Here is a 21,951-nt window from a genome sequence, read left to right as displayed (position 1 = left end):
AGTGGGCTCTGAGGACTTCCCATGGAAAGACACAATGGGTCACTGGCTGTGGTTTGCCCTGCCTCAGGGCTGGTGTCAGTCAGCCCCATGCACACCTCCCTCCTCCTCTCTCCTCTGCTCATGGCCTGTGACATCACTGGCTGCTCCCAGAAGGCTGCCCTCTGCTCCTGAGCACGGGCTCTCTGTCCCTCTGGACCCCTGGCAGGACTGACTCGGGAGGAGAGTGGAGGCTGTTACCAGGACCAGACCACCATCACCCTTGGAGCCTGCAGGGGTCTCAAGAGCCTGCATAGGAGACTGAGACGCTCCCACTTCATTGCCTCCACACAGGTAGCTCACCTGCAGGCTCATTGTCTGCTCTGCCTTCCATTCTGTCTCCATGTCTTTGTGTGGCCAAGTCAACTTCTCTCCTCCTCTATCTTCACAGCCCCCACCCTTGTGCCCCTTAAACCCCCTTACCTTGGTTTCCCATCTTGTGAGCACCCGTTCTTTTATCGGATTAGTTAATATGAATGTTGGGACGTGTGGTGTGGCTACTGGGAATGGAGTTTCTGAGAGTTGGGGCATAGTGATTTTAGATTTGGAGATGATTAAGGTTTGGATATTGAACTTGAGTCCCCACAGCTCTTCTGAGCTGTGGTCACTTAGTGGGGGACACAGTCCTAACAAGGATTCAGGGTTTGGCCGGTATTCTGAGCTCCCCCCTCCCGTCCTCCCCAATCCTGGCAGAGTCCTTCATATTCCCAGCTTAGCTCTCCTCTCTCCATTGCTTTGGGATGAATCAGGGATGGGGGCAGAGAAAGGAGCTGGAAATTTCGCTTCTGGTGAGGAACTGGCTTCTAAATCTCCTTGAGTTTAACCCCCTGGGTGGCTCCTGAGTTGTGGGAATCCGATTTTTCTCTTTGAAAAAACTTTTGCCTTCCTTTCTGACTTTCTGAAAAGATGAGAGAAGGAGAATGTGTCTCTTCCCAGAGAGGAGTGAGTAAAAACCAATTTAGCTACTGAATTTAAAAAGTAGCTCTGATTCCATATTCGCTGTGAGTTCATTGCTTCACCTGTGCTAGTCTACTCTCCTGGCTACACTGTACTCCCTTGGAGGGCAAAAACCTTGCCCCTTTTCCTTTTACTCCCTTCATCAGCTCCCATTTCTTGCTTATGAAAGCAAGAAGGGCATGGTGGCTCATGGCCTGTGTTGTTTGCTTGTGTTCACAATGGCTCCTATGTCGGTCAGCAAAAAGCTCTCTCCTGCTTCTCACTGCCTCCTTTCTGCATGTCTTCGATACATGTTAGTTGAGTTGGTCTCTGAGAGTTAAGCTTTTCTATGAGACCTAGAAGTCCCCAGATTTAACAGGAACCAACAATCTCAGTAAGCTAGAAACTGCCAAGAGGTGTGTCTTCCAGAAGAAGCCAGGACTCAGGCTGTGTATCTCTATTTCCAACACGTGAGATCAGAACCTCAATGCCTGGGGGAAGATCTGAGCCTCCTGTTTCCCCAGAGCTTCCTGGAGAGTATAAAAAACAGGAGCAAGACCCTTCTCTAAAGTGCTTTGAAGGAAGCTTCCTGGCTGGTGATTTGGGGACCCTAACCTCAGGAGCTGCCTGAAAGTGAAGGTAGAGCCTTAAACCTGGTCTCTAGCCTCAGACCATTGGCAGCTGGGATCTTTGGTCACTGATGCCCTCTCCTGACTGGGCAGAATATCCTGAGTTCGGTTTTTGACTCTACTGAGTCTGAGCTTAGGAGGCAGAAGCCCTGGCCCAAGGGCATCACCCAGGGCTGAGAAGGCTGTTGAGGACATGATTTGTATGTTTGGAAAGAGGAAAGCCTGAACAATTGGAGGCATCATCCCTTCCCACCCCCTGGCCTCTTGTAATGGACATGTGAGAAATGAGAGCCTCCCACCCTCACAGGCCCTTATCAGGACATCTAGAATGATTCAGTTCTCTGCTGGTCCTGTGATGTTTCACGTCATCATAGAAGGGTTTAAATAAAGAAAATTTGAATTTTCTTAGCTAACCTACTGGCAAATTTTAGAGACCTGACCCTCTGTCACAATAGACTATGTCTCAAGACTGTATTAAGCAGGAGTCTTCATCCAAATCTCCCCGATTATTGATTATTGCAGGCCCAGCCCCAAGACCAAGGAAGACCATTCCAAGAGGGACTCCCCTCACCAGTGTTCCCAGTTCCTGCCCTTCTGTGAAGAGGCCGGCCGGGATCATGCCGCAGGATGGTAAAATGCTTGGGAGACGTGGGAGGAACAGAGGAGGGAGGGAGTATCTCAGGGCTCTGCTCCCATCCACAGGGTTTCACCTGCCCTTGGCCAGTGCTCTGGCGAAGCTTTGTTCAGCCACTCCCTCCCTGCTCCATCACTTCCCTGAAATCACAAGGGTCAGTGCACATAGTCACAGAGCAAATGCTCACCTGTGAGCTAGCTCCCAAAGAAGGTGGCGTGTTTGGGGGACCCTATGAGCAGAAGGGAGGCAGCCCCCCGAGGAGAGGACTTTTTCTATGGTGGGCAGCGAGGCTGGAGGGTCCCTCATGCCACAGGTGGGGTGGGGAGAGGGGAGACATGGCGTGGGGATGCTTCCTTCTCATATTCAGGGGTCAGCGGTGTGAATCAGCTTGGGGGGCTCTTTGTGAATGGCCGGCCGCTGCCCCTGGACACCCGTCAGCAGATTGTGCAGATGGCAGTCAGCGGAATGCGGCCCTGTGACATCTCACGGAGCCTTAAGGTAGTGCTGGGATTTTCATCCAGGGATGGGGACAAGAAGCAGGAAAAGGGGGCCTCTCTTAAGGCAAGTCTGGGGCTCTTACAGACTCTGAGTGTTTCTCAGGTTGCCTTGTAGCTGCCTTCTGTCCCAGGCACACTCACCCTCCGCCCATTATGCCTTACCTGTCCCTGCTTCTCACCTGACCCAGGTATCTAATGGCTGTGTGAGCAAGATCCTAGGGCGTTACTACCGCACAGGTGTCTTGGAGCCCAAAGGGATTGGGGGAAGCAAGCCCCGTCTGGTCACACCCGCTGTGGTGGCTCGAATTGCCCAGCTGAAGGGTGAGTGCCCAGCTCTCTTTGCCTGGGAGATCCAACGCCAGCTCTGTGCTGAAGGGTTTTGCACCCAGGACAAGACTCCCAGTGTAAGTACATTTCTCTCGCCACACTGGGGTTGACAAACAGGTTGTCTGGAAAGAAGATCCCTTCTTAATAGGCAATGGGGTCATCCCAGGCTGGGGGGCAGGGCTCCTGAGCTCTCTTCTGAAAAGTGGGGGTGGTAAGACAGGTGTGAAGAAGAAAGCATGGGGAGAGAGAAAAGGCTGCCTTTAGGAACCGTGTGGGCAGGGACAGGAGAGAGAGAATACCGGGGAAATAGCCTTAAGATACAACCCTGGGACTGTGTACCATCTCCTCACTCAGTACCCTGACACCCACAGGTCTCGTCCATCAACCGAGTCCTGCGGATGCTACAGGAGGACAAGAGACTTCCCCGGGCACAGCTCAGATCACCAGGTAGGTATTTGAGTTGCCCCTAGGGATGATCAGAGCCAAACCTGGGCACTTTACAATTCTTTACAGTCTTATTCTCTCCTGGCTGAAGAAAGTTGTGTCTCAGAGAAAGGAAATGACTTCTCCTAGGTCACTAGTTAGTGATTGGCATGTCCTAGAACAGAACCCAGGTCCCTTAGCCCCTAGGTTCACAGGATCTGCTGAGGAAGAGGCAGGACTGGGCCTTCTAAGCCATGACCTGTGGAATCATGCAAACCTGGACTAACTTTGCTGCTGTTTTCCCCAAAACACTAAGCATGCACCCTACTGTGGTACAGAGCATGCCTCCTGCCAAGTGCCTCTGCAGTGGCCTCCAAGTAACTGTGGATGCAGCCCATCCCCCCAGCACAGCTCTGCTCTAATACTCATGCTGTCCCCTGTCCATAGCTCCAAGGCCTCAGAGACCCCATCTGACTGGAAGAATCACCATCACGGACCACCACAAGCCATTATCTCCCTTTTCAGCTGTTTTGGCTCCAGTTCCTCACACTCCCCATAGTGGCTCTGAGGCTCCTCGGGGTCGCCATCCAGGGACTGGCCATCGAAATCGGACTATCTTCTCCCCTGGTCAAGCTGAGGCGCTGGAGAAAGGTGCCAGTACCTGAGTGGATGGTGGGTCAGGGGCTGCTCAGTGTGACATAGGGGGCAGTGGCCCTGAGGCCTGTGGGCACAAGTTGAGATGTGGAGGCTGTGGTGGTCTTATCTTAGGTATGAGGGTAGTTGAGGGTTGTAGCAAGTGGGGAGTGGGGCCTGAGGGGAAGACCCAGACCCTTGCTATGAACCATGATCTCTGCAGAGTTCCAGCGTGGGCAGTACCCTGATTCAGTGGCCCGTGGAAAGCTGGCTGCTTCTACCTCTTTGCCCGAAGACACGGTGAGGGTGAGTGAGCACTGCCACGTAATGTGCACAAGGCACAAGGACAGAGTCTGTACTGGGAAGGCTTTGGGTTCTGGCGAAGTGGAGAAGGGGGCAAGAAGGTGGAAACAAATTTGTTTGGAGCAGAAATCAGAGACAAGACCCTCCTTGTTCCCTTTCTGCTGATTGCTTTCCTCTCCTCCCCACTCCAAGCCTTTTGAGTTGAGAAAGGGGCCAGAGAGCAAAGGCCAGAGCAGAAAGGGAAGACGTCAGGTCTCAGAAAGGAGCTGTGCTCTGAGTCCAGGCCAGGAACAGGGGCTGAGAGCAGCAGGTGCCAAGTAGTGGGGAAAATAGACAGCTTACTTTGTTTCTGCCCTTCCTCAGGTCTGGTTTTCCAACCGAAGAGCCAAGTGGCGCCGACAAGAGAAGCTCAAGTGGGAAACGCAGCTTCCAGGTAATTTCTGTGTGCATGCATGCATCCATCCATCCATCCGTCCACACACCCACCTACCCTTCCTTCTTTCCTTTCTTCCTTTAAATTTCTTTTTTATCTGAGGGAGAGAGAGAGAGAGACAGAGAGACAGACATATATTTGTCATTGGTCGCTTCATATATGTGCCCTCACTGGAAATAGAGCCCACAACCTTGGTGTATTGGGACAATGCTCCAATCAGTGAGCAACCTGGCCAGGGCCCTTCCTTCCTTCCTTCCACCATCCACTCACTTAACATTTACTTGGCACCTCCCATGTGCGAGGCCGTGTCAAATCCTGGGTACATACGGTCTCTGTTCTTCAGGGCTGCACTGTCTTCAGTTGACCATCCCTGGGACTGAATCCTTCCCTAGTCTCCTAAGGCTCTGCCAGTTTAAGGTTGTAGCATCCATCTTCTCTCACCCCTGCCAGATGTTGCTGCCTTTTCCAGAAACTTCCTGCTTCTCACTACTCCTCCCTCTGATTGGATCCACCCTCACCTTGTAGGTACTTCTCAGGGTCTGACTGGACCGAGCGCTTCCCCAGGGATCGTCGCAGCACAGGTATCCAGGGTAGGAGGAGAGTTTATGAAGTTGGAAGACCGAAGGCTCATCACCGCTCCCATTCCCAGTGAAGGGCTGAGCTAAATTTCATGACTCACCCACGTCCCCACAGAGCACACTTCCAGAAAGTGTCATCCTCATGGTCTACGATGTGAATGGCACCCTCTGGAGTTGTGTAGTATATGGTCTGGGGTGCGGGCAGCCCTGGGGTCCCAGTCCTGCTAAACAGAAGGCATCACAGGCAGCTGAGGGTGTTCTCTTGCTTTCTTCTAGCAGTCTCCTTGCAGTGTGACCACAGCGCCCCTGCCTGTCCCAGAATCCATGGGTCTCTCCTGTTATCAGCTGTGCTGGGGGACAGCACCAGACAGGTGCCTGAGTGACACCCTGCCCTGCTGGGGTAAGAATCCTTCCCAAACCTCACTCCTGCAGGGCGTGGGGAGGGCTGGCTGACTCCACAGGAGCATGTGGGTCTCTGGTCAAGGTTGTCAAAGGAAACTCGATACAGCTTTCCTCCTTCCTTGCATGGCTCACAAGGCTCAGGAGGCTAGTATCCCCTGAGTCTATAGTACCACTGACAGCTGTGGCAGGAAAAGGGGGTGGTATTGGGGTTTGAGTGCTTCTACCCATGGTAGAGAACCAATGTCTGTGCCTCTCCCCATCAGTGGCAGCAACAAACCCAAGCTCCCCCTCTCTTTGTCCCTGCAGGCTACCTGCCCTCCACAGCCGAGCCCCCTGGATTCAGTACCGCTCTGCCATCCTTGCCCTTCCTCCCACTGCCCCCGCCGACAGTCCTGGTGTCCCTCAGCCCTTGCACTGGCTTGGAGCCTCACTATTACAAGGCCTGTGATGAAGGAGGAGGGTCAGAATGGAAAGAAGATTCGGTGGGGAGGGTCTAATGCCGGCCTGCCCAAGCACATCATTGCTCCTTCCTCCTTCCTGTAGCTCTTCCTCCTCTGTGGACCTTGCCTGGTCCTACCCTGCTGCCCTTCCATCGTGTTACCTGTTTTGAGGGGCTGGAGAAGCCTTTTCTCACCGTGCCTTAAAAGGCCTCCACTTGGCAGTAATAAAAGCATTTTTCAATTGAGCGGTAGTTCCTGTTGTCCTTTATGTTTTTCCCATGAGCACTCATACTGCCATATTTATATTTGACAATTATAAACAGTTTGCCCTATCTATGAATGTATGTATGTATCATAGCTAATGTATTTATATGTTTATGTAACTATGTATGCATACATGTATATATGTATGTATCTAGCTCTATCCATCTACATATGTATGTATGTATGTATGTATGTATCTATCTATCTTGGTATCTGAGTGCTCATGTACCCACACATTCGCACACACACATACACTGATAGCACATCATAGCACATCACTCCTAAGTCCTCCAAAAAAATACAAGTGCATCTCCCAAAATAAGAAATTTTCCTTATATAACCACACCACCATTACCACATCTGAGAAAATTTTCAGTAATTCCTTAATCTAAAAAAAAAGACCTTAATTCTTTTATTTTGCATAGCAACGAACAATGGGAATGCCATTTTCATATTCCGCTTGTCCCTTTATACATGCTCCTGGGGGCATGCTCGCATGCTACTTCTTGGTAGTAAGTTCCCAATCTGCTCAATTTTGTTCCCTGCAGAGAAGTTTCTAGGTGTCTCCTGAGAAGCCTTGGGATGGAAGGAAAAAGAGGAGTAGGGGAAATGAGAGTGAAGACAGGGGTATTTGGAGTGGGGATGGGCTCATCCTTCCAAATTCTTCCCCTTTTGAAGGGCAGAGATGGAATGAAGATGTGAAAGGGTGGTGGAGTGGAGACATCATTGTTTACTCCAGGCAGTGGCCTAGAAGTGGACCTTCAAGAGGTCCACTGTGCTGTTCAATAAGTAGCCACCAGGCACATGTGGCCATTAAAATGTAATTAAAATTAAGTGCAGTGAATAATTCAGCTCCTCACTCACACCCGCCATATAGCCAATACCCAACAGTCACATGTGGCCTGAGGTTATTGTATTGGACAGCGAACATTTCCATCAGCACAGGAAGTTCTAAGGGGCAGCAGGGCTCTAGAATGAAATTCCAAGGGTAACAGAGCATATCCTGCCCCTGCCCTGCCTTCAGGCTGCCTGGGGAAATGGGCGAGGCTTTGTGGGCTGACATCTGCATAGCACTGTCTGAGAATAAGCCATTCACTTCAGTGACAGAACCCACAGCAGTGGGAGAAGCTGTCAGCTGAGACCCCATGGCTGAGCACATTCAAGTGGGGAATGGATGGCCACTCGTGGGGGACAGGGCATAAGAGAGAAAGTATGTGTGTATGTGTCTCTGTGCACATGCGAGCCTGCCCATCTGAGTGTGGGTACATATTTATGAAATGCTGAGAGATTCTGCGCTAAATGACCTCCAAGTTCCTATTTCTCTGAAGACTGTGTTCCACACCTTATCTGTGGCCTGTTCTTGATATTCTCTCGGAAAGGAGGTACCCTGGCCTCTAGTGTTTTCAACCTTCCTTTATTGGATAATTTTTCTTTTTTTTTTTTTACAAAATTCTTTTATACCTCATAAGGAGAAACATACTTACAAAAGCCCTGAGGTCATTTTCCTCTATCCAAACACAGTACCTCTCATGTTCCAGTTTCAGCTGTTCCTGAGATGGACTAAAAACCAGGCACTCACGGCACAGTGCAGTTTTCCCAAAGCGCGGGGTCAGGCAGCACTGCTGGTATCTGAGAACATCTTAGGAGGCGTATGGATGCTGCTTTAAATAATATTGAGTCCAAAATGAGAAAATAATTCTCTTTTCAACTCCCTTTTGATTCTGATTGCATCAAAGAGAAAGCCTTCATTTTGCTCCTAGTTTTAAATACCTCTGTAACAGTTGTTAATCATTTTTTTTTTTTTTTTTTACAGAGGGAAAGGGAGCCTCAGGTTCTGAGCCTTGGGCAGGGAAGGGAAAAATCTAACTAAGATTGATAACATCACTTTGTTTTCATTGTATTTATTTTTATGGTCACTTTCTGCTTATGGCAAGTGATTCTGGTCTTCCATTTTATGATAGTGATTAAAATATTCCTTTCCAAATAAATGTACTTAAGAGTCTATGTCAATAAAAAGATTAATAGGGCAGATGGCAAGCAGATAAACATCAAAGTTATGAAGACAGTGGAAGAATGACAGTCACTTTGGAAGCTATGTTTTGATGGAAAGAGGAGGGGACACTAGGGTCTACTCTAATTAAAGAATTGAGCTAGAGGTCTCCGTCATGAAACCTTGGGCTCCCTGTAAATGGTGGGCAGTGATGGGCAAAGTACGTGTTGTGTCCAAATGACTGGACCAAAGGTAATAAGGTGGGATGACTGGAAAAATTCGGAGGTGATGGAGTGGTGGTGGTGAGGGAGTAGGCTATACAGGCACAAGGTATTATTACCAGTATTCTGTACCCATAGGATTTAAAATCCTTCATTCTTTCTAGACCGAAGGACATATAGTCATATCTGGATTCTAAGTCTTTCAGGGCAAGGCTCCTCATGGCGTCACTGGGAAAAGTCTGGTGGTTTTGGTGGGGATGGGGATGGATCTTCCACTGATCCTCTAGTTACCATTTGGTCTTCCCTCTTCTGGCTAGAACTTGGAGTGGCCTGGGGCCTCAGTCTCAACCTCACCCCCCCTCCAGACCCCAATTCTATACTGAGTAAAATGCACACCAACGTGTTGGGGATGGCCTTTTGTGATGTATTGTTGCTTGAAACAGATGTTTTGCTAAACTGGGTAGGAAAAGTTGTGTAACAGATACTCTTCTCATGGATCTTGACTCTGGGGTTCCTGTTCTGTTTAGTGTAGCAGTTTCTCCTGGAGAAATTGGATTTCCGTAGGTGGAATCTTGTTGACCTGGGGAGGAAAGAGGAAATAGAAACTTTCAGTCAGTCATTTGGTGATCTCTGGCTTTTAAGAAAAAACCTGTAAGATGTTGTGAGAAGAGAGAGAATAAAGTGATTCGTTTCTTTCTTGATGAGGGAATCATATGGACCAGTGAAGTTAATTTATAGAAAAAGGCAGTAGAAATTATTTTTTTAATCAAACTAATGGTGCAGAAATACCATCAGAGTTCTTAGGGAGACCGCAGTCAACAGGTAACATTTACTACATGAGAGTGTACTAGGTTCCAGGCCGTTTACTAAGCATTTACAATCATTATCTCATGTAACACAACTATCCTAGGATATAAATACTATATTCCTTTTTCACCTAGGAGAAACAGACTTTAAATGGTTCATTTGTCCAAGGTCAAAGAGGTTTAACTGATAAAATCTAATTATGACCCAGTTCTGAGTCTGGAAGTGAGCTCTTAACCACTACAATACATTATGTACTAGAATGTCAGGCCTGGAAGGAGCCTGAGAAATTTAGCTCAATCAAAGCCCTTCATGGGACAGGTCAGAAAACAAGTTCAGTGGAATTTCATTTTCTTTTTCCCAATTTGGCCATAGTAAAAGGTTTGTTTAGAAAACTGGTGGAAAATGGAGGAAGGCGTGAACACATATTGAGGGGTCTACACCTAGGTACATATTGTCATTTAACCTTCACACCACCCTACGAGGTAGATATTATTCCCGTTTTACAGATAAGAAAACCAAGGCCTAGAAGTGTTAAAGCACTTTCCCCAAAGACCAAGTCTTAGTAGTTCTTGGTTCCAGGTCGGTATGATATCAAAACCAAAACTCTTTCTACAGTATAACATCTTCCTCACTTTCCAAGCCAAGCAAGAGAGGTGGATAGTGAAGGGAAAGGCCTAAGAGCGGTGAGGTGCCTGCCCTGAAGAGCTGAGAACAAGGAATGATGGCATGGAGGCAGCATTTTAGAACAGAGAACCTGGTGTGGAGAACAGAGTAGGTGGGGATGGATCTGGCAGCTGCAAGTGCTGCTGGGAAGTCCTTGTTGCAGTGCAGGCTTTGGGTGCAAAGCCTGGAACCACCGGTAGTAATGGCAACTAAGAAGGAGCAAGCACTAGGGAGGGGTTGTTAAGTGGGGGTTGGCGAAGGGAACAAACGGGAGGATGGGGAGATGGTGCCGAGGTCTGGAGCTTGGGAGGATGGCAATGTCATAGATGGCCACAGGGAGGGCAGAAATAGTGATCTTCGGAGGGGATAATGAGGATGCTGATTTTGAAGGGACAGTAGGATGAAGTCAAGTCAGTTGTCAATCAGAAAGGTAGAAAGAGATGAGGTTAGAGTTTAGAAGAAGGGTCAAGGTAGCAGACAAATATCTAGGAGCCATCAGCACCCCAGAGATCCAGAAGTGAGGACAGCAAGTGCAAAACTCGGCATCTTAATAAAGAGACACAGATACACAGGCACACCTCATGCTGCCCCCTGCAGGCTTGCCTGCGAGCACTATTATGTGTGGCATAGGAGTGAGAACCGAGATCTGATTTCTCTTCCTCTCTCCAGCGCATATAGGCTTGGAAGCCCTGTGGGGAAAGGTACAGATTTGGAATACAGTCGTACCTCAGTCCTCGTCGGCTTCAGAACTTGTCGAACACTGTACTCCTCACATTTTGATGAGAGAAAAATGTTTCAGCACCGGGTGCTTGCTTGGGACTCACTGCACTTGCTAGAACTTGTGCGAGTCATGATGCAATCCCACAAGAGAAAATGTTTCGTTGTTTGGTACTCAGTGGTTTCAGCACTCACAAGCTCTGGAACAAATTATGACGAGTACCGAGGTGCCACTGTATATATCTGGAGTTGATCAACTTGTGGGACAGAAATCAGCCCGTGGTGTGTTTTAGTCTTATTCTCACATGCCACACCCCTCTCTCACTTCTCTTGCCCCTCAGCTCCTGCTCCCTCATGCCAGGTCCTTACCCACTGCACCTTACCTAAAATTCCCAAATACACTCTTTGGTAATGTCCTCGCTGTCTGCCAACAGGGTGCCACTTCGGTCGGATCGCATGTAGAAGCCATTGGGTGCCAGCACTGTGAGCAAGTTGCTCCCCTGAAGCTCGATACAGAAGTTGAGGGCAAACTTTCCCCAAGGACGAAAGGTGCCAAAGGATGTTATTGACCAGAAGGATCCACCCTGTGCTGGGGAAGGAAGAGCTCAGGTCGGTGGGCCATTTGGGAGGGCAGTCCTCCAGTAGTGTAGCCTCCGAGAGGGCTCCCAGGAGACATGCCACGCTCCTTGGCTGCCCTACCCTGCCTGCATTGGCAGAGTCCTATGTGGAAAAGCAGGAGGGCTGTTTCTGTTCCACCAGCCCACTCTGGGGGCCTTGAAGTGTAAAAACAAACAGAAACTCTGTTTTTCCTTTTATGGTGAACAAGCCCTAAATGGCAGGCCCTGATGTCTGGGCTGGGGCTCAGGGAGGGCTAGACTGTTAACTGAGGATGAGGATGAGGAGCTACTCACCCTGGAAGTGGTAGATGCCCTGCCGGCAGGGCAGCAGGTGAATGCAGTTGGGCTGATCCATGTTGCACTGCATGAGGTCATGTTCTGGAGAGGTGCCCACATACCCATACCGACCTCGCAATACGAGGAAGGGGCGGTTGGCCAATCGAATCCCAAATTCCTCATTTGGGCCTTAAAGAAATAAGAAGGTGCTATCTGGGTGGGCTGCCTCTGGATGCTTTCTCAGATGAAAGCAGGAAGGAGGGACACTGATCGCAGGAGGGTACTGTCAATATTTTAACATTTAGCGAACAAATATTTTAATATTTTAACATTACTGTGTGCGGCGCACCTGAAGCCAAGCTGTATTGACTCCGTCTTTCCCTTGGATCCTTCAGCTGCGAAGAGAGGGGGGGTCTGCTGCATGGGCAACAGCAGACCCTCCATATCACCCTGCCCAGGCTCTGTAGCTTCAGCTCCACTGGAGAGGACACTCCAGCGTCATCGCAAGATGTCGATTCAACACGGGAGGAGACAGATACCGTGTCACTCCCGAGTCGGACTGCACAGCCATTCTCGGCGGTGCAGATAGACTCTTAAGAAGCTACACCATCGTCTCTCGAGACGGACGGCTGCCGACTATTCCGACGACGACTGTGCCAGGTCATATGCTAGGTGCTTGTGAACTGTTTGTGAAAGCCTTTAAAAATTTTAATTATTCTTCTTTCCTTTGAGATGTGTGAATCTATTTAACCCTCATGATAATCCTGTGAGGAAGGCAGACTGGACATCACCTCCATTATAATGAAGAAAAGGGGACTGAGGCTCAAAGAGACAGTTTGCCAAATGATGACCAAAATTCAGTGACTCAGCAAGTATACAGACCCAAGACTTCTGACCTCAGTTCCAGTGCTTGTTCTAACATATCCCAGCTCCCTTGAAAGCATGTCTGACTAGCAATACACTGGCAGGAAGGCTACTTAACTCACCTGGAATGGTGGCATTGGCCATCAGCAGGCTGTTGGGTGCGATGCCCAGGAAGCGTCTGTTGGGAGACTGCAGGATGATCCTGCCACGATTCCAGTGCATCCGGAAAAAGGTATCAGGCTCCAGCGGGTGCCCATTAGCCAACACTGTCTTATGGCGCCTCTGGAGATAGTATTGGGAACAGAAAAAGGAAGCAAAGAATGAAAATAGCTTTGTTCCATAATTTTTATTCCCAGACCCTCTTTCCTACATCCCACCCACAAGCCTTTTTCATTCTCCCAGGGGATTCTTTATGCTTTCAGATACTTTTTGGAAAACTGTTGTGACCTCAGCTCTCTTACCTGCCCAGTCTGTGCTGTACCTCAGAGCCCAGTATCGAAAAGGGACCTTGATATCCATGTGGAGAGAAACAAACCTTGGCCCAGACTCCAAAATCATTTCAAAATGGATCATAGACATAAAAGTAAAACCTAAACTATAAAACATCTCAAAAAGAACAAAGGAGAAATTCTTTGCAACTTTGGGGTAGGCAATGATTTCTCGGGACAAGAAAACAAAACAAAATAAAATAAAACAATGAAATGGAGGATTAGACTTTATTAAATTTAAAACTTGCTACTCAAAAGACACTAATAAACAAATGAAAAGGCAATCTACAGATTGGGAAAAAATATTTACAATACATATATTTAGCAAAGGACTTGACTTTAGAACACGTAGAAAACTTTTATAATTTAATAAGACAAACAACCCAATAACAAATGGCCAAAAAATTTGAACAGACATGTCACAGAGTAAATATACAAATGCTCAATAAGCACATGTAAAGATGTTTATCCATTATCTGTGATAAAGGAAATGCAAATTAAAACTATAATAAAATGTCATTACATACCCATTAGGGTGGATAAAATTAAAAAGACAATACCAAGTGTTGAATTCACATACATGAATGGTGAGAATGTAAAATGATACATACAGTCACTTTAGAAATCTATTTGACATCTTCTTAAAAAGTTAAATGGACATTTATCAGTAGTTGAGTTGCAATCCTAGGTATTTGCCCAGGATAATTGAAAAAATAGCCCTGGCTGGTGTGGCTCAGTGGATTGAGCACTGGCCTGTGAACCAAAGGGTCATTGGTTCAATTCCCAGTCAGGGGACATGCCTGGGTTGTGGGCCAGGTCCCTGGTTAGAGGTGTGCAAGAGGCAACCACACATTGATGTTTCGCTCCCTCTCTTTCTCCCTCCCTTCCCCTCTCTCTAAAAATAAATAAATAAAATATTTTTAAAAATTAAAGAAAAAATAAGCCCACAAAAGACTCATGTATAAATGTTTACAGTAACTTTATTCATACTAATCCAAACTAGAAACAACTCAAGTAATTAACAAGTGAATGAATAAACAAATTAGGTTTGTGTTTATGAATAGTATTATGAAATGCTACTCCACAATAGGAAGGAATAAACTCTTGATACATGCAACATTGTAGATGAATTCAAATACATTATGCTGAGTGAAAGAAGCATACATACCATAATACTGTATGATTCAGTTTATATGAAATTCTGGAGTAGGGGAATCTAAATGTAATCCACAGTGGCAGAATACATATCAGCAGTAGTAGGAAGGGCAAGGTTGGAGGGAACTGACTAGAAAGGGGCAAGAGGAAATTTCTGTAGTGGTGGAAATGGTCTCTAACTTGTTAAATGATCGTAAGTGTATACATTTGTCAAAATGTGTTGAATTACACACTTAAAATGGGTGCATTTTATTGTATGTAAGTTATGCCTCAATAAAGTTGATTATGAAAATAGAGGCCCCATTGGATGCATATAGACCCATTGGATGAAAATGAATGTTTGTTGACAAGGGCCTCCGTGGTTCACCTCACCATATGATCATCTGCCGTGAAGAAGGAGAAGTGTGTCTATAGAGCGAGAACTCAGGGCTTAAAGGTTGTTTTGCTCAGAAAGGCAAGGTCTTACCTGGGCTAGGTAGCAACCATTGGCTGAACGAAGCTGCAAAGCAGGGCATTTATTGTCACTTTCAAATTGGAACAATGACATTGGAGTTAAGTGCTCAGAGGCAGCATACACCTCAACATCTGCAGAGGAAGACCATATAATAAGCCTGAATCTGGTCTCACCCTCAGTCTCAGCCCCTCCTCAATGCTTTATGGCTAGGGTTCCCTCTGCTTTCCCTCCTTGACCTTCATCACCTTCTGTTGGACCAAAGTAGCCCAGAGATGACCCAGGCCGCTTTCCTTTAAAGCCCATACCCCTGATTTATTGCCCTTCTGCATGGCATAGCGATGCTCTTGGGACTCCTAGATCTTCCTCTTTTCAGCAGCTAGCCCCTCCCTCCTTCCATGGCTGCGCTGGACCCAGCACTTGCCATAGATGACAGAGAGGAACTTCCGAGTCCTTGACCTGAGGCTGATCCAGGTGGGACAACGCTGCAGGATGAACCACTCCTCACCCCTGTGGGGATTGGAGCCCAGGCCCAGGAGCAGGCGTGGGCCTTGTGCGTACAACATGCCTCCTTCTCCGTCACTCAGTGCCACGAGTCCTCCAGGCCGCACTTGCATGTGAAAAGCAGTCTGTGCTGAGGGTTGAGAGACCAGCCGGTCTAAGTGGGACAAGAAGCAGTGTGTAGAGGTCTCCAGGTGGTAGCATCCATCTTGGAAATGCAACAGGAATCCACATTCCCCCAGGTAGGGAACTGGTGCGTCCACCCAGACACGACCCACATTGGGGTCGGCCCTGACATAGCAGTGCTGGAGGGGGTTATAGAGGATCACGTGGACATGCAGGGCTGGCCGGGGGGTCCACATGTGATAAGCTGAGAGGACCCGGGAGTTGCAGAATACGTCCTGGCCATCAGACTCTAGATAACGACCACTGATTATACACTGGATGGTCCACTTGCCATTGCGGTGGAAATGGAGTAGGAAGCATCCATGGTGGCTGGTCCTTGGCCGGTTGTAGCACAGACTGCCATCTGCCTCACACAGGAGGTAGAGGCCGTGCAGGCTTCTTAGTCGTACCACAGCCTGAGTGTCATGCTCATTGCTGACCAGGATTTCCCAGGTCTGGATGCATCAGGAGGGAGAAGAGGGAAATCAGTCCTGTCAAGTGACTAGAGAAAGGAGTCCTAAAACTATCACCTCTGGCATCACCCCAGCACCTTCACTGAGACCAACCAACTTTCCTTCCACACAGGCCTCCTTGCGATTGACTTCTCCACTTTCTCATTCAATGGTAATCAAAAGATCCCTTGACACCTCGGGCACTGGAGCCATAGGGTTTCTCAGTATCCCCCAAAGAAGTTATTGATGCCCACCTCCTCCAGCTGATAATAAAAGGTAAACCTCCCCCTCTTCCTTGACCACTTTCTTCAATACCTAATTTTTAAAGAAATGTTTTGGTTTAAGTCTTATTTCTCTCTTTCTCACAGTTGCCCCTGATAGCACACTCAGCCAACAACACTTTCATGTCCCTGCCCAAATCCCCAACAGGGCAGGAGGAAAGCAAGACCTCTTACAGGCAGGCTCGGGCTCAGGGATGAGGTTAGCATGGAAGGTTGAGATGCAATTATTTGCTTTAGCTGCGATCAACCCTATTATAAGGGAGAGGGCCTCACTTGTGCCTCACTCTGTAGTTCTACCCCAGAGGAGCCTACATCCCGCTCTAAAATGAGAACCCACTCTCTTAGGGTTTCTGGAGTACCCTATTCCCAAACTATGACCAGAATAGAAAGACAGGTTTTGCACTAACTCCACTGGCTTAACTTTCAGATGCCCACAATTTGGCCTTCCAGCCTAGGTTCACCCCCTCTCTTCATTGTGGTGACACAACCACTCTGTGCTGGAATGGAGGGAAGGGGACAGCCACAGCAAAACAAGGTAGCAAGGTCAGGGCTGAGGCTTCGCCTCCTGGATTAGGTTTAGAGAGGGAGAGATGGAGCAATGGAGACCTGTGGGCAAGAGCCTGGGGTAGAAGGGTCTTGGCCTAGCAATGGCAGAGGCCAGGAAAGCAATTAGGTTGAGAATGCACTCTCCTCCTGCCCCTTCCCCACCCCACATGAGAGCTTAGTCACTGGGAAAAATGGTTTCAGTACAGGTTTACTCTGTTACCTGCCTCCGGCCCAAACCCTTTGCAGTAGCGGTGACCATACTCTTATAGGGCTCATAAGTGAGGTAGGATCCTGCCCAACTGATGAGCCCAACCCTTAGGTCCTCTGGCTTGGGTCGCCTTTGCATCCACTCCATCTCATCCGTGGGGCCGGCACCACAGGTGACGATGATGCCCTCCAGCCCAGCCTTCCCCCCAGTGGTGAGGTTCCAAAGGCCATAGGGCCCAGAATCAGGCCCAAAGTACCCACCGGAAGATGTTCCCAGAGGGAACTTTCCATACAGAGGCTGACTAGGCCCCAGGACCTCTGTGACCCGGGAGCATTGTGACTGTGGCAGCTGCCTCTCATCCCACCATAGTGGGGAAAGGGCACTGGCTCAGCATCAGTCCACCACCCAAGAGGTGGGTGCAGGGCTCCGGCATTAGCCTCTCCATACCACCACCTCGACAGGTGGGCTAAGACTGGGAATCAGAATTTCATCTTGTGCCAGTGACCACCATTGACTTCAGATAAGTCCCTCTCTTTTTCACTTCTGTTTCTCTTTTTAATCATGGGATAGAAGTCAACCTCTTTCCTCTCAGGAAGTGGGCTCTACCTGGCTCCCTTGGGGCTCAAGTGTTTTTGGAGTTCATAATATCTAAGAAAGATCTATTAACTTCTACAGCCCTTGGGAGGATGAAGTCAAAATATCTCAGAAGATACTTTTCAGGGAAGGGGAGGACACCCTAGATAGATAACCAGCAAGTTTCAAATGACTCAGAGTAATGAGGAAAGGCTGGCTCAGGAGCAGGGTGAAGAGAAGGGCCTAAAAGGGGAAAGTCCCAAGTACTCATCCTAACTCCCAGCTGCACTGCTGCTGTGCAGATAGCCAGTGCTGCCTCAGAGAATACCACCCAGGCCACCAAAGAGTATCTCTTCGCCCTTAACCTCCGCAACTCACTTCATTCACAGCTCATGGAGAAAACCAGCCCGCAACCTAGAGAAACTGATGTGAAGTGAGAATGGCAAAAAGAAATAATGGTGGCAATGGTGGATTTTAGTTAAGCTTTGCTGGGCAGAACAAACCACACTTGGAGAACAGTCCACAGCCCTGGTTCCAATTCCCCACTGGTGGTGGTGGGGGTGTCTTCTAGGTAGAAAAGTCCCTGTGATGCACAGTGAGGAACTGTAATCCTCAGGGTCCTACCAATGTTTTATAAAATAAGGCTAATATACCACAGTCAGCTGGCTGACTTTAAAGATGCATATTCTTGGCCCTCAGTCCAGTCCTGATGAATCACTTTCTCTGAAGTGTACTTTAAAAACCTTATTTTTAATGAATATTCCTTCCCCCTCAAATTTTAATGTGCCTAGTAGTCATTAAGAACCACAGCTAGCTAGGAGATGGATAGGATGTGAGTTATGTGGTTTACAGAAGCATGAAGGTAAATCCTATCTGTTACCCTCAGCAAAGGCCTCCTGGAATTTCAGAAGAAATAGGATTTCCTCCACTGGAACCCCTAAAATAGATCCATCCTCAAGAATTAGGAGAAAGAAGTTGAGCTAGATGAAGGCAGCAATGTATGTGTGTGCACTCGGGGAGAGTGGTGGTTGGCCCTGTGACCTCAGCTGCTTTGAGCCTCCTCCATATAGTTTCTTTGCACCCAATAACCCAGCCCCAACTTCTAGGCTACAGACAACACCATGTACAAACCACAGCAAATTTATTACTCAATATCCAGTGCCATTTCATAGCACCACCCGGAACCCTCACCTTCCCTCTGCACCTGGCCCCAAGGGTACAACCAAAATGGGAAAAAAACAAAAGTAAACGCAGGTCCCTGCTTCTCCTCTAAAAGAAGGAGCCTCAGCCCTGGAAGCCCCTTCCACAGGTCCCAGCAGGCAGGAGAGCAGATCCCTCCATGCCCAGAGAGCAAGGCTCCAGACTCCAACGAGAGAGAGAACATGCGGGCAGAGGGGCAGGGGCAGAGGCCTGTGTCAGTGGGAGGTGGGGCAGGAGGGCAGGGCACTGCCTGAGGAGTCCAGAAGTCTGGTCATCCCCGGGATGCACGCGGGAGCTTCTGGGCAGCAGGGGCCGGCCCCCGGTTGGTTAGCGCTTCGACAGCTCATGGGACAGCCAGTCTAGCCCATCGTACAGGCCTGTACCTTGAGTGGCACAGGTGGCCTGGACGTACCACTGTGAGGAGAAGGAAAGAAGGAGGTTAGTAGCAGGGAATAAAAGGGGGATGCCTTTACTTCCTGCCCAGTCTGTGGCTGCCTTGGGAGAGGCAGGACCCTCACCGTGCGACTGCGCAAGTGCTGCAGGCCCAGCTTGTCGGTCAGCTCGCTCACGGGCATGGCGTTGGGCATGTCCTGCTTGTTGGCAAAGACCAGCAGCACTGCATCCCGCAGCTCGTCCTCCTGCAGCTGAGAGAGGCAGAGGGGATGGAATCCGGGATCCTAAGGAGTCCCGAGGCTCCCTCTTACCTGCCATGTAGGGGAGATCCCCTTTCTACCTTCTAGATTAGTGGGAAAAACATAATATTGTCTAGTCTAGTGAGGAACACAAGACACATAAGTATAAATCAGCCTTAAGTCCAGAAAGGGCCTTTTTCTAATTCAAGTAAGCCCTAATCAAAATGACAAAATTTTCAAAAATGGAAAAACAAGAATGTACGATAATTTCTCTCCACCACATATTCCCCTCTCCCCACCAATTTCTCAGACTCAGATGTGAAGACGTGAAAATTCAAGTCCTATAACTTGTTACCTGACCCAAGTTCAAAATAGGTGAGTCTCTCTGTGGCTATCTTCACAAAGAGAAACACACATTCAAGGCCTGTGAGGCACTTTCTGGCCTTCATACCAGGACGGAGATCTCAGTCTCCAAACCGAGAGCTCAGTTCCCAGGGCCCTGGGTGCTCACCATCTTCTGGAGTTCATCAGCAGATTCCTGGACCCGCTCTCGGTCATTACTGTCCACCACAAAGATGAGGCCCTGGGTGGGGAGGCAGAAGGGAAGGAGGAACAATCACTCCCGCCTAGGGCATGCCCTAGTCTGGCTCCTTCTCTCTGTATCTAAACCCTTCTCATCTAGCAAACTTCCACTAAGGCTCTGCAGACCGTCCTGGCATTAACTGGAGACACTCTGCAAATGATACAGCTTCTGCCCTTAGGCAAGTAATCTAGCGACAACCTGTGCCTGAGAACAAGGCAAGACCTGTGGTGAGAGCTCAATCAGGCAGCCTGGACTCTGGACCCAGAACCTTGCTTCTCAGGACACACAGAAGGTGGCCGAGTCTCGGGAGACTAAGGCCAGTTCCGAAGGATGAGTAGAGGCTAGCTCACAGAAAGGAGGTTGAAGGGGGTAAGGATTTTTCCTAGCCCGGGGGCCCAGCCTAGGCCAACACCTCGGTCCTCCTAACCCTAACACCACCTCCCCTGGGGTTGGGGAAACGCCCCTGCCCCCACCTGAGTGTTCTGGAAGTAGTGCCTCCACAGAGGCCGAATCTTGTCCTGGCCTCCCACGTCCCAGACTGTGAAACAAATGTTCTTGTATTCCACTGTTTCCACATTGAAGCCTGCAGATAATTGGGAAAAATATGAGAAAAAAGTCCTGAAAGGAAGGACCTCACTGAAGCTACATGGATTTCAGCAGGGACACAAAACCAGAAGGGAGTGATCAGAGCCCAAGGGAACAGAAACCCAGAGGACTGGCAGTCCAGACACGGGGCGGGGCTCGGTCACATCCAGCCCTCTGCAACTCTCCTGGGCACCACCCAGCGCGTCAAGATACAGTGACCCACTTCTCAAGTGACTGTATCTGGTGTCAGCTCCCACAACTGGATGGAGAATGGGGAGCAGACCCGAGGAGGTCGGCCGCCGCGCTCCCGCTCCTCCCAATCTTGCCTCCAGACTCACCTATGGTGGGAATGGTGGTGACAATTTCCCCCAACTTCAGTTTGTACAGGATTGTGGTCTTGCCAGCTGCATCCAAGCCAACTGCAAAGGAGAGGGGCAGAGAGCTAGAGATGGGAGTGAGAGAGCCCCCTAGAGACCGGGGAAGGGGAGAGGCCAGGACAGCTGACGGTGACTGGGGCGGAGAGCCCGAGCACCTCCAGGTGCGCTCTGTTGTCTACCTTCCGGGCCTTGAGGGTAGTCTGGGTGGTTAGCGCCAACTCCTGACCCCAAAGCGGGCGAAGAGGGGCGGTGAGAAGGCTGGGGGGGTGTCAGGTCACAGGAGGAGGGCCGCGCTCCTTTTAAAAGTCGTTTCCAAGGGCAGAATCCTCCCTTCTTACCAGCCGGACTAGGGCGGAGGGAACGTCACCCCACCCAGGCCCGCAGCTCCCGGTCTCAGGCCCCGGGGGCGGTGCTGCAGACCACAACCTTACAGAGAGCAGTGGCCCCGAGGGTTCGGAGGTGGGTGACTCAGAGTCAGAGATCGGGTGAGCTGGGCAGGAGGGACGCGGGGGCGGGAGGGCTGCGCGGGGGCCGGCGCTCCCGTCCGGGCCGCGCGCTCGATCTGCCTCACCCATGAGGATCCGCATCTGCTTCTTCCCGAAGATCCGCGAAAACAGCGCGGACACGGTGAGGCCCATGGCGGGGCCCGGGGGAGGGGGCACTGGCGCGGACACGGGGTGCAGGCTGGAACCGACCGGCCGCGGGGGGATGGGGCTCGGCAGCTGGAGGAGGAGGTACCGCCACCGCCTCCGCGCGTCCCGGCCCGCCCTACGTCACCGCAGCCCCGCCCCTGCCCTGGGCCCGCCCCCAGCCCCGCCCCCGCCCCGCCCCGCGGCTCAGGCTCTTGGAAAAACTGAAGCTGAGCGAGTCTGCAACCTGGCTGCGTCCCGCGCGCCGGCTTTAAAGAGGGAAGGGTCAAGATTTCTCCTTGTTTCTAGTGCGCCTGTCACATCTGTGGCTGCTGAATCGGCCGCTCGAGCGGGGCCGAGGAAAGCTTTTCACTCTCCACAGTGGCTCCCATCCCCGTTATCAGTGGGCGGCCTCAGGGCTTCTGTTCGTTGTGT

The 21,951-nt window shown here is 49.7% G+C and overlaps 3 protein-coding genes across 3 annotated transcripts; 1 reads left to right on the top strand and 2 right to left on the bottom strand.

Moving 5' to 3' along the window:
* The first annotated feature begins 2,175 nt into the window (after positions 1–2,175).
* Positions 2,176–6,485, top strand: PAX4 (paired box 4). The gene is made up of 10 exons (XM_090286787.1): positions 2,176–2,231; positions 2,603–2,733; positions 2,921–3,136; positions 3,431–3,506; positions 4,008–4,133; positions 4,339–4,421; positions 4,782–4,851; positions 5,377–5,432; positions 5,706–5,833; positions 6,143–6,485. The coding sequence occupies exons 1-10, from the start codon at positions 2,219–2,221 to the stop codon at positions 6,372–6,374; spliced, it is 1,131 nt and encodes a 376-aa protein (XP_090142913.1). The 5' UTR covers positions 2,176–2,218; the 3' UTR covers positions 6,375–6,485.
* Positions 6,486–11,316: 4,831 nt separating this feature from the next.
* Positions 11,317–17,084, bottom strand: FSCN3 (fascin actin-bundling protein 3). The gene is made up of 6 exons (XM_090286786.1): positions 16,950–17,084; positions 15,209–15,905; positions 14,800–14,918; positions 12,813–12,972; positions 11,845–12,015; positions 11,317–11,522 (listed from the first exon to the last, which is right to left on the bottom strand). Exons 1-6 carry the CDS (start codon positions 17,082–17,084, stop codon positions 11,317–11,319), a joined length of 1,488 nt encoding a protein of 495 aa, XP_090142912.1.
* Positions 17,085–18,634: 1,550 nt separating this feature from the next.
* ARF5 (ARF GTPase 5) lies at positions 18,635–21,617 on the bottom strand. The gene is made up of 6 exons (XM_090287464.1): positions 21,459–21,617; positions 20,849–20,929; positions 20,399–20,508; positions 19,854–19,925; positions 19,229–19,354; positions 18,635–19,124 (listed from the first exon to the last, which is right to left on the bottom strand). Exons 1-6 carry the CDS (start codon positions 21,523–21,525, stop codon positions 19,038–19,040), a joined length of 543 nt encoding a protein of 180 aa, XP_090143590.1. The 5' UTR covers positions 21,526–21,617; the 3' UTR covers positions 18,635–19,037.
* Between the last annotated feature and the right edge of the window lie 334 nt (positions 21,618–21,951).

This window comes from Furipterus horrens, unplaced genomic scaffold (genome assembly GCF_987537825.1).
Source record: "Furipterus horrens unplaced genomic scaffold, mFurHor1.1.pri manual_scaffold_9, whole genome shotgun sequence".
Classification (NCBI taxonomy): Eukaryota; Metazoa; Chordata; class Mammalia; order Chiroptera; family Furipteridae; genus Furipterus; species Furipterus horrens.
This window is presented reverse-complemented; position numbering and strand designations above follow the sequence as displayed.